The 12,148-nt window shown below is 36.9% G+C and overlaps 1 protein-coding gene across 1 annotated transcript in view; it reads left to right on the forward strand.

Moving 5' to 3' along the window:
* The first annotated feature begins 2,409 nt into the window (after nt 1-2,409).
* cthrc1b (collagen triple helix repeat containing 1b) overlaps nt 2,410-12,148 on the forward strand; it is a 12,516-nt gene continuing 2,777 nt past the window's right edge. Inside the window, exons 1-3 of the mRNA XM_016536318.1 lie at nt 2,410-2,526; nt 9,015-9,233; nt 10,309-10,525. Of these exons, the coding sequence (XP_016391804.1) occupies nt 2,410-2,526; nt 9,015-9,233; nt 10,309-10,525 (553 nt within the window). The remainder of the gene's footprint in view (nt 2,527-9,014; nt 9,234-10,308; nt 10,526-12,148) is intronic.

The following is a 12,148-nucleotide window of genomic DNA, read 5'->3' on the forward strand; positions in this document are numbered from 1 at the left end:
CGGGAACGCGGTCGCGAACGGACCGAGGGGGGCCCCGCTCCCTACCTCGCACCGGGCCCCACGTCAGCTAAGGACGGCCCTGAATTTAGCCTTGGTGAACAGAGACTTCTTTCAAAAACATTCAAAATCTTACTTGCTCCAAATTTTGAAAGGTAGTACAGTATATTTATGATGCAATTTTTGAAGAACTGGCAAAGTAGCTGATTGCACTATTATTATTATTATTATTATTATTATAAAGTATGGTCTACACTGCAGGTAATTCTGGCCAAGAACTGCCCACTGATTTACACATCAAGTCATCTTTTTATATGCCATTTAGGGTTTTGTCTGAAATAGATAATACCACAAAAATACGCCAGCACAGAAAAACTCACAGTGTATAGATTATGTTATCTGAATTTCTGTCTGTCCATTAAAAAATAAATCCATGAATCAGCCCTTGCAGGATTTGGCCTACAACCTTTAAGTAACCAGCCCTGTTCTTGAACGACTAGCCAGCCCACCCACCGTCAGTGGCCTGGAGTTCATTGAACCGCTCTTCATCACTCAATACTTGGCCTGAAAACAAACACTCCACAGCCTGACAGACCCTTCAGGGTGTATGTATAAGTAACCACATACAAAATGAACAATGACGCTTAGAAAACGTTACTAGAAGGCCCTTGTCCAGGGGCCGCAATAGCTGGCCAGTCACACAGCAGAAAGTTTACTTTATAGTGCAGCTTAAATCCATGATTTGGAAAATACAAATCTCTTCATATTTACAGTGTCTCGACAGAGCGATGAATGGACGGCTGTGATGCGAGGAGAAAGAGCCAATTCAGCAAAGAGGAAGACCTCCGTCACAGAGAAACGGCACTCTGTACAGTAAGCACACAGATTTGGTTTCTACTCCGGCCTTGGGATGTCGCCAGGGGGCTGCCGTTCAGGAAAAATGGAGGGAGATGGGAATATTGAATGGGGCACTTGTTTTAGATGTGAAAAATTGAAGGGAAATCTAACTAACATCTCAGTTGGCTAGTATATGCAGCGTTGGATGTAGGTTCTAAGATTAAAATTTTAAAAAGCCCCAAAAATGGTAATTCCGTCATTATTTACTCACCCTCATGTCATTACAAATCTGTATGCTTAGCCTATATTTTAGGGTGGAATACAAAAGGCACATTTTTAAAAGAATGTTTATGCAATTCTTTTCCATATATTGACAGTTCACGGTGTTTAAAAAGAACAAAAACACTACAGAGTGCAACAGTCTGGTTGGTTCCAGGAGTAAAAATCCCATTTTTAGTAAACAGTAACTTATAAACCATTAAAGACTGACCTACTGTGAGCTATGAGGTTTTTAATCGATGGTATATGCTTCTGTTGAAGCCATTAGCTCAAACTCATGTTTAAAAGCAGAAATTCCTGGTGAGAAATTACACTTCCGATAATTATGCGAACAATCTGCACCAACCAGAGAAAAGCAGCAAGCAAATCACATCAAAAGAAGAAAAGCGAATGGTTTAATTGAGTCTGAAAGTAAGAAAGAAAATCAGAAAGTCATTTTGAAAACAGTGTCTGAGCATAAAATGTGAACATGTTGTGAGCATCAGAAATACTCAGCATACTTTAAAAATCAACCCTGCAAAGATGAAATGATACAGGAAAAGGCTGAAATTTAAATCCCCCTCTCCACTACAACTCTCAAACCACATTTGCATGCATTTAAATGTATGCAAATGCAAATTTGAGATTTAATTTTATTTTTTTTTTTTTGGCTGAACCATTCCTTTATTAACAAAAAAAAGTTCAATTTAATTTTCTTTTTTCATCTTTCATCTCAGCAAATATCGCCTTTGATTTCATGAATACAGTGCACAGGACTACTTTTATAGTGCTTTTATTGTGATTTTTCCTTTGCTGCATGTCAACAGCACTGTGAACTCAGCAAAGTACAGTACTTCCTGTTATGTTCTATGGATGACAAAAAAATTCCAGACTTGGAGTGTAAACAATGGCAGAATTGTTGTGGGTGAACTATCCCTTTAAATGCAACATTTTCAGCTGGGACAAAAACATTTTTTCAGAGTGCTCTGCGTTACATAAAAAGGCAATTACAACATAATTGGACAAGGAGTAAAGACAAAAAAAAAAGGGTGAGAAGTCATCTCACCTGTGCAAAACATCAGTAGGATCTGAGAAACCACTGAAAAGACCATCAGAAGTATTGATTCTTGTTTTATGTCATATCATGACCCATTATAATCCGATTCTACATGTGGAGGGAAGTTTCACCGGCGGTCTGGGAATAATTGGTCCCTAGAGAGATCACATCAGCCCCACCTCTCGCTCTCTCTCTCTCAGTCCTGTCTAGAGCTCAACAGATCTAAGCAGCCCTGTCTTCTCTAACCGCTCAGCTCAAATATGGGACACTTGAAGACACGAGTATTGATCATCTCCTGCTTATTATTTACATGTTACGAAGCAGAAAAATTAAAAACCAGAGGTCTACGACAGAAGGATGTTGACTACATGGAGAAAGTAAGTCTTTAAGTATTTATTGTATTATTTTTGTCTCTTTTTTTTCTTGTAAAACATGAACTTCAAAGGGCAAGATAAATTTACATTTCATTTTTTTGTGTGTTTATGTAACACATTTAAACCCAAAGGAAACTTTAATTGCTCCGAGACTAAATTATGTTTCACTTAATAATTAAGATGTTTCTCATAAAATTCCAGGCAAGTGTTGACTTTAAAGAGTATAGAGCTAAAAGGAATCTGCATAGCAGCTCAGATCATCTGTTTTGGGAAAAGATTTGATGAAAAGGTTCGAGATCATACTGAGATTACTGACTTTTTGCACACTTTGTTTGCACAGTTTGAGATCTCTTTTGAACCTCTAAAGGAGAAATGTGATTTGTTTTCATCTCGAGAGAAATAATTTTTTCTCCACAACAATTATTAAAGAGGTCTCATCTGCGCTTTGCTTTTTCATAGGAAGGTTTGTCCTCTTACAGAAGTTCTGTCTGAAAGAGGTCATAAAATCAGACACTTCAATTTTAAGCGTATAGTATGAGTGACAAAAAAAATAATTGGCTGGCTGATTCTGTCTCTTCAAAAAAAAAATCAATATTATAAGTGTGATTTCCTGCAGACAGTGCAAAGTTTTTCTTATTGACTAAAGCCTTTGCCAATATTGAACAATGCCAGATTCGTTTTTGTAGATGCAAGAAGAATGTGAGTCACAGGGACCAGTTAACCAAGCGGTAACAATGGATTGATTGCTAAAAAGGATGTGACAAAGCTGTTTAAACTCTGTTCAAAGCCCACTAAGAGTGCACTGCTTCTAAACCGTTTGCAGGAAACTAACTAGAATTGTGTTTTAGATTCTCTTTATTGGGAGTAACACCTGTTAAAGCACTCAGTTTACAACTGCTGAAACAGGTTAGTCTGTTTAGTTAGTCTGAAAATGTATTCACCCTCAGGCCGTCGAAGATGTAGATGAGTTTGTTTCTTCATTGTAACAGATTTGGAGAAATTTAGTATTACATCACTTGCTCACCAAAGTTGTTAACTGATGGACTGGAGTGGTGTGGATTACTTGTGGATTACTGTGATGTTTTTATCAGCTGTTTGGACTCTCATTCTGACGGCACCCATTCACTGCAGAGGATCCATTGGTGAGCAAGTGATGTAATGATAAATTTCTCCAAATCTGTTACAATGAAGAAACAAACACATCTTGGATTGCCTGGGGTGATTTTGGGGTGAACTATTCCTTTAAAGGGGTCATATGATGCGATTTAAATTTTTCCGTTCACTCTATCCCACAGGCCTCCGCTCACTCTAGCCGCCGGCCGTCTCTCACTCTAGCCCACAGGCCTCCGCTCACTCTATCCCGCCGGCCTCCGCTCACTCTATCCCACAGGCCTCCGCTCACTCTAGCCTTCACAACGCACGGGATAGCTGGCCAATCAGAGCACACCTTGCTTTTCAGACCGATGAGCTTTGTAAAAATCAACGCGTTTCAGAAAGGCGGGGCATAGAGGAGAAACAATAATGTACAGTATGTGGAAAATAATGTGTTTTTTGAACCTTAAACCGCATAAACACATTTCATTACACCAAATACACAAAATAATGTTCTTTTTAGCAACATCATATGACCCCTTTAACTTAAGCTGCAATTTTAGATTTTTGTTTATTTATTTTTATTTTTATTTATTAATTTTTTTACTCAATGTTGATTGCAAAAAAATGCTAAATAAACTTAAAAGATCACCAAAATGTGATCATGTGTCAACAACGCAGCATACTTCAGTTTGAAATGGTTATCACTGCGTAATACGCTCAGTTTCACATAGTATTTGAATAGTATGCACAGTATGCAGTACGCTAGTATTCCAGTTTGAGCATCGTCACTGTCTCTTGAATGTCAATTGAATATACAGCTGTTAGCTGTTAAAAATTCCTTGCCTCATTTCATTCCTTGATTGCTTTGAAATCTCCCGAGGTCCAATTCAAGACAAATTTGATATTCATCTTTTGCATAATTTTATTCAACAATCTTGCCAGTGGAACCATCTGCATGTTTATTAGTAAAGTATTAACTTTGAATAGTCCAGACATAGCCAGCAATCCATGCGTGTCTGATATTCCCGTTCTCAAGCTACAGCAAACCATAACAATACTCAGTGGACTCAAAGTTATTCATTCTACGAGGTGTAGAATCATGTTTCAGACTGTAGAGATGTGATTGAACTTTTAAGGCCTGAAACATATGCAAGTATGTGAACGCCAATGCGTCTTGTTACAATTTCTTGATTTCATGTTTTGTTGAGATGCCTAAATGTCCAACCATAGTTCATAACATGATGCAAGTATGCATTGCAATTCTCAGTGGTACTATAGAAGCCATTAGCACATTAGTGTGTGACTCTAGTGCCCCCTTAAGTACTAAAGTTTGATAACGCCTCAATAACGCAAGGTCATATTTTGTCGCTGTTTATTTTATTGCCAGTTCGTTTTTAATGCAAGTTCTTGGTCTCATTGTGAATGATTCGTCAGTGTACATTATTTCAATTAACTAAATGTTTGTTTTCGCAATCAAAATGTTACAACTTGCACCACCTCTAAAATAGCTATTTTCAGCTGAAGAGCACAAATGCCTCTTATTTTTTCAGCCCTTCCCATTCATCAACACAGTGGTAGTAATACTATGACATTTCATGTTGACTTTGTTCAACAGGTGGTCAAAACACTTGCAAAATGTTAGCCAAGCATTCATGTATGTCTCTGTTTGCATAGTTTGTTTCTGTGTTATTTGACTATTAATTATACACAGTGCTGTTATTGCATTTATTAATGTTCTTAATTAGCTTTTATATTTTAGTTAACAATTACAACACTGTTATTGACTTAAAGGAATAGTTCACCCCAAAATGAAAATGTATACTCACCGTCAGGCCATCAATGAACTTCTTGTGAGGTGAAAAAGCTGAATGTTTATAATAAACAAATCCACCATTGAGATAAGTAAAAACAGTCCAAAACAGTTCTAAACAAATACAGTATGTTGGTGAATTAATGTAAGAGGACAACAAGGGATGGACTTTTTCCACTGGAGGAAGCGTTATTTTGGATTATGGGCTTGTATTTTGGCCAGAAGCGACAGTTTTAAGTTAAAACATCTTGATGGATTTGTTAGAAACACTCAGCTTTTCACTTCACAAGACGTTGATGGACTGGAGTCGTGTGATTTACTTGTGGATTATTGTGATTTTTATCAGCTGTTTGGACTCTCATTCTGACGGCACCCATTCACTGCAGAGGGATCCATTACCGACCATTGTCGAGAAATTTCTCCAAATTTGTTTTATGAAGAAACAAATTGTATCATAAAGTTTTGAGACATATTGTTACAAGCTAAACAAAGTTAATATAGCCTACTTCCTGCTCTCAAAATGACATTTAGCCAACAACAAGCTTTGTCTCACCAACATGGCCTAGCATAAACCACAAGGTGCTGAATAGGTGCTGACTCTACAACAAATTAGTTTGGGCGGTTTATCATAAACTATAATCAGTGGAATAAAACATATCCAGGGCTCTATTGATCACGGACTGGGGAAAATGTCTTAGCTCCTGGATCAGAGCTACTCTATCACCAAAAAAAGTGTTTTATTGTAAATTATTGTATCAGGTAAGCATTCCACTAGATTCATCACTGTAATGAAAAACAGGCACGGTAATACTTTTGAATTTGCTCGCGGTGGGTAGATTATATGGAGTGTGAATTTCTCATTGAGACCAGTTGGGGAAGCATCACTAATAAACCTGGCACGACTGGCCACCGGGGGAAATGATTCTGTGTGCATCGCAAGGCATTGTTTGCAGGACACTCAGGTGTGTTCTGTCAATAAAAAGCAGCGGAGCCAAGCGCACTGAAGGCTTAAGCTCGGCCACGGCACTGCAAGCTTATAAATATGAATACATTTCACTCCCTGGCTTGCCCGTGGCCTGTATCGGGAAGATTTATTACCTATTTAAGGGCCCTTATTTCCACAGCTCTCTGCTCGCAGGCATGCTGATTAGAATCTGCATTACTCTTGCAGAAGAGACTCCGGTGACAGCGGAGCTGCTTAATGCTAAAGCCAGACCTCCTGCGCTCAGAGCCGTGTATTGTTCGCGCTAGACGAGGTTGGGTTACGGCGATGACATCGCTTCGTGCGCTCGGAAGCCGCTTTCTTATTGAGATGTAAATGTTTGGCGCGTCACTGCCTCGCGAATGAGCACGCATTTGCACAAAACTCTGAATAGCCTATTATGCATGCGCTTTTTCTGCATGATCGGAGAACCCGCTGGTTGTTCCACCTGGCATTTTGGCGAAGTTTCTCATCCATCAGTGGCATTACACCTCCTCAGTGAATGTTCATTAAAATGCATGTTTGCTCTGCGGCGTTAATACGAGGTTTTTCCCAGTTCTAGTAGATGATTAAATGCATGCATAACATAATACCATAGTGCATATATTATTAAGCAAATATTAAGCTGTTGGTGCCACTTAGTCTATATGAATTTTAGTAGGCTATTATTTATATGCTTTTATAATATTTTGAGTAAGCTTTTATTTTCTTAACTTTAGTTTTCATTTTAATTGCAATTTTAGTAATATAGTTGTGCCTTTGTACTTTTTATTATTTCTTAAAATATATATTTTTAAATATTTCTATTTAGCTACCATTAATTTCCTGTCAATGCAAAAGTGTATTGTTTTTATTTCAATTGTAACAATTATAGTTTTTAGTTAGTTAACAAAAATAGCCTAATATAGCATGGTTTGTTGATGGCTGTTGTGCTATTACTTTTCTAAGTGATCAGACTTACAGTTTTGTCTTGGGTTGGCTATATTGCTAATTTTGCAAAACTGAACCTGTAGGTCAGTTCTCTTGGTTCTTTTGGTCCAGACCAAAAAAATAAAATGTTAGGCTACATTTAGTCCTGGTTCGCTTAGTGTTCACACTGTCATTTTTAACACCGAACCTATAGCCTACAAAGTTCGATCAAACCAAACCTGCCAAGTGTAAACATGCCCTAACATAACACTCAGAACACCCTAGCAACCGCATAGCAACACCCTGGAAACCGCCCACAGCACCCTAGCATCATCATGACTGTGTAAATGTGTAAAAAAAAAAACACACAATTTAAAAACCTTTCGTATTTTCTGTCTTGAAATGTAATACATTGTTTTGAACACTAATTTAGCTTTCTGAAACGCTATTTTACATTTTATATATATATATATATCTTTGTTACTTTAGTGGCTTTCGTGTCTACTGAACTAACGAAGCTTTTGGAAACTTTGAATCAATTGAACTAATTGCTTCGCAAAATGATTCACTTTTTCGAATCGCTTGAAACGCCACGCGCTAGTGACGCCTGCTGGTCAAAATGCTGTAAATGCAAAGAAAACCCAGCTCAAATATGCAATGTAATTAGAGGGGTCATATGATGCGATTTAAACAAACGTTACTTTGTTTGGTCTTCCAAAAGAGGACACGACTAGAAATCACTGGTAAAGTTGTATTTACAACACTGTTCCAGAACAGTTCAACCCAAATATTCATTTTATATGTCATTATAATCCGTAATTTTGTCCCCACTGGATGCAACAAATGCCTAGTTTATAATGGGTTTTAATGGTTTTGAATCGTCGCTCCGGCTGGACAGGGCATCACAGTATGTTATGGGGAGTAACATTTCCGTCACACGCTTGAGGTATTCGGCCAATCATAACGCACTGGATAGCTGGCCAATCACAGCACACCTCGCTTTTCAGACCGATGAGCTTTGTAAAAATCGACGCGTTTCAGAAAGGCGGGGCATAGAGGAGAAACAATAATGTACAGTATGTGGAAAATAATGTGTTTTTTGAGCTTTAAACCGCATAAACACGAAATACACAAAATAATGTTCTTTTTTAGCAACATCATATGACCCCTCTAAACGCAATTAACAGATCATCTAATACCATGAAATATGAATACTATGTGTTATTTTATTAATTCATAGGGCGTTTTGCTTGGTTAATCAGGTTAGTACGCGACTAATAAGTATAACCCTGCATGTTTTAAGATTATCATACTGTCAAAGAATGCCGTATCCGCGTTTAAGCCGTTTATCTGAGACTCTGTGAACAACTGTGTGATCAGATAATGAATCACATAATGACAGTCTGAATGGACAGATGATTCAGTCTCCATCCAGCCAGGCTTAATGCGGGCAGCGTCCCAGTCTAGGCTACTTCTCCATATCCATTAGCAAGCAACATTGTGCAAAAAACATTAAGTATTAGCCATAGCATGGTATTTTCATAAGTAACCAAAGACCACACCATAAAAGCTCATTCCAGATGCATTACATTGACTAGAGTTGGATGAGATTGTTTCCTACAGGTACTCCAAGCTACAAAATATGTTGTTTAATATCATGCCAAAAAGCTCCTGTTGAATGCTGTATGTTTTCAGTATTCCAGCTGCATCCAGGGTCCAGCAGGCACCCAGGGGAGGGATGGAAATCCAGGAGTGAATGGAATTCCAGGTACTCCCGGAGTACCGGGCCGGGATGGTGCAAAAGGGGAGAAGGGTGAATGTGTGACAGAAAGGTTTGAAGAGCCGTGGAAACCCAACTACAAGCAATGTGCCTGGAACTCTCTCAACTATGGCATTGACCTGGGCAAAATTACAGTAAGGTCACAATGATGAAAATGCTTTATTAAGAGAATACCATGTCCAAAAAAAGGACAAAAAATTGCTTTATTATTTATATACTTAATAACTGGTATTAGCTTTTAGTTTAAAATTTTCAGTTTTAATTTTAGTTTAAGTAATTTTTATGTGCTTTTGTCATATTAGTTTTCTTTTATTCAGAAATATTTTATGTAGCTTTCATTTTTATTTAAGTTATAGTTTGAGCAATACTTAAACATATTTTATTTAGTTGTCAAGGCGATATTTCTATTTTTTTAAGTTTAGTAAGTAAAATTAAGTAATTATGTTTTTTTACGTTGAAGTTTTTCATATGTATTTTTGTTCAGCTTTATTACATACTTATAAACAATTTTTAGTTGTAGTCAACAGTAACAACATTGGTACACTGTAAAAATTATTTTTGGAAGTTGTAAATAAAACAAAGATTATTGGAGTAAGTTTCAAAAGAAAATACAGAGAAAAAAAAATTTGATTTCAAAATTTATAAGAAAATTTCAGTCTGTCTATTTCAAAATTTCACATTTAATTCAATGTGTGATCTGCTGTTTCTTTGTAATTATTGGTGAAGTTTACTCATTTCTGATTGTTGTTTTTTTCTGTGTACCATGGTACTTTATGTAAAAATCATAGTATTTACATGTTTGTTTGTTTTTTAAATAAAAAAATATTACATTTAAAGTACCATGGTAATACCATGCTTTTAGGTGAGGAAAAACAGTTTCAAATTTCTAATTCAAATAAATAAATAAAGTCAGTTCTCAATATTGAAACATTTTCTCAGTTTTTTGCCAAAAAAAATGAGTGCAATTTCTATAAAATTGTTTTAGTAATTATCATAATGTATGGAAAAGTCATAGAAAGGGATGGAAACCTCTTGGGAATCATTCCAAACTATGGTAAGACTCAAAGCACTTTGGTAATACCATCTTAGACCATCACCATAGCACAGTATTTTTCTGCAGAATATGGTTGGTTTATGTGCTTCTTTCGAGCAGGTGTGTTGTAAACAAGCCATCAGATTCATCAGCTCTTCCTGTGTTCCTGTCCTCAGGAGTGTACGTTCACTAAGCAGCGTGCAGACAGTGCTCTCCGTGTGCTGTTCAGCGGCTCACTCAGGCTGAAGTGTAAGACAGCTTGTTGCCAGCGCTGGTACTTCACTTTTAATGGAGCCGAATGCGCCGCTCCGCTGCCTATAGAGTCCATCATTTACCTGGACCAGGGAAGTCCAGAATTCAACTCCACCATCAACATACACAGAACCACGTCAGGTAAGGGCCAAGAAACCGCTCATTCAGACAGTGACATCTGAGCCTGCCTGTGCCGCACACATGTGCCGCACACATCAGTCCTGTTATGGCACTTTATGAAATTCCAGTTTGAAATGGAGATTTTCAAAGTACATTTTTGCAAGATTTGTAACATTCTATCAGAAAAATAAGTCCTCTAGTGCAGGGGCGTGTCCAGGATTTTATACTTGGGGTGGCAAAGAGGGGGCAAGAGCAGAATGAGGGGTGGCAACTATAGATCAGTGTTTGTACTCCCCATATATTCTGTATATTCAACACCAGTGTTGGGGAGTAACTAATTACATGTAACGGAATTACGTAATTTAATTACAAAATAAATGTAAGTGCAATCTGTTACAGTTACTGAGAAAAAAAAAGTGTAATTAAATTAGCCTACAGTTACTTATGAAAATGCTAACAATTACAAAGGGGGTTTTCACACAAACAGATTTGATTCATTTATTTCTTAATTGCAGTGACTGCTCTAAAATACAAAGCACCAATGTTTCAGGAGTTTAGAACACAGAATAAGATGCATGCTTATTCGATAACTGTTTAATTTCCTATTTGGGTTTATGCATATGCTTTAAGATTAACTGATTTTTTCCCCAAGGCATTGTTAGATGCCAGTGTTTCCTGTCATAGCTGTGAAAAGATTTGATTTGAAAAACAGTGGCTGTGCTCTCTTCTTCTTGAATCTTAATTCAAGTGATGCAGGCTTTTGAAAGTCTGCCAATAATCAGTGTTGAGTTCTACTGTAAGGTTAACCCTGCCTGCTTTAAATGTTTCAAAATGATTAACAGCAGAAAATATTTTAAATTTAGAAAAGTAATCAAAAAGGAATCCAATGTAATCAGTTACATTACTTTCATAAAGCAATTGAAATAGTTACACTACTTATTACATTTTAAATAGGGTAACCTGTAAACTGTAACCTATTACATTTACAAAGTAACCTTCCCAGCACTGCCTAACAGTAACCGTCAGAAAATTTTCTGGAAGTCAATGGTGAAAAAAGTGTCAAAGATGCGACCCCCCCTCTCCCAATTTTTCATGCCACAGCAAAAATCAAGCGTTGTATAATACCCCCATGAACTCCTGATGGCCATATATTGGTCACACTGTAGTTAAGCAGTTATAAAACATAAAAGATTTATGTTCTTTTTTTTTTAAATTATGCATATTTTTGTATATATTTACACAAAATGTAAACAAAATGTAAAATTCACATTAAAGAAGATCTGCATATTTATTTATATATTTATTCATTAAGCAGAAGATTACTGCTACCTAGTTGAAAACAAACACTTATAAAATGAACATGACATGACATTACCACTATGACCAGTAGATGGCTGCAGAGGATCACTGATTCATGTATTCACTTGCCGTTTCCACTCCCTTATGTATAGTTAATCAAAGGGTGAGCGATTTATGTAGTTACTTGATAATAATATTTTGAGCTCATTTAAAATTCTAAACAACAAAAATTTATAAACTTTATAAACTTTAATGTGTAAAATGTTGCTCATCAGAATCATGGGTTCGATCGAAAAATGTAGGCCTGTATGGCCTGTATGTTGCAGTTTTCTCTGGATAAAAGTA

This window comes from Sinocyclocheilus rhinocerous, unplaced genomic scaffold (assembly GCF_001515625.1).
Source record: "Sinocyclocheilus rhinocerous isolate Xijiao unplaced genomic scaffold, SAMN03320098_v1.1 scaffold5, whole genome shotgun sequence".
Lineage (NCBI taxonomy): Eukaryota > Metazoa > Chordata > Actinopteri > Cypriniformes > Cyprinidae > Sinocyclocheilus > Sinocyclocheilus rhinocerous.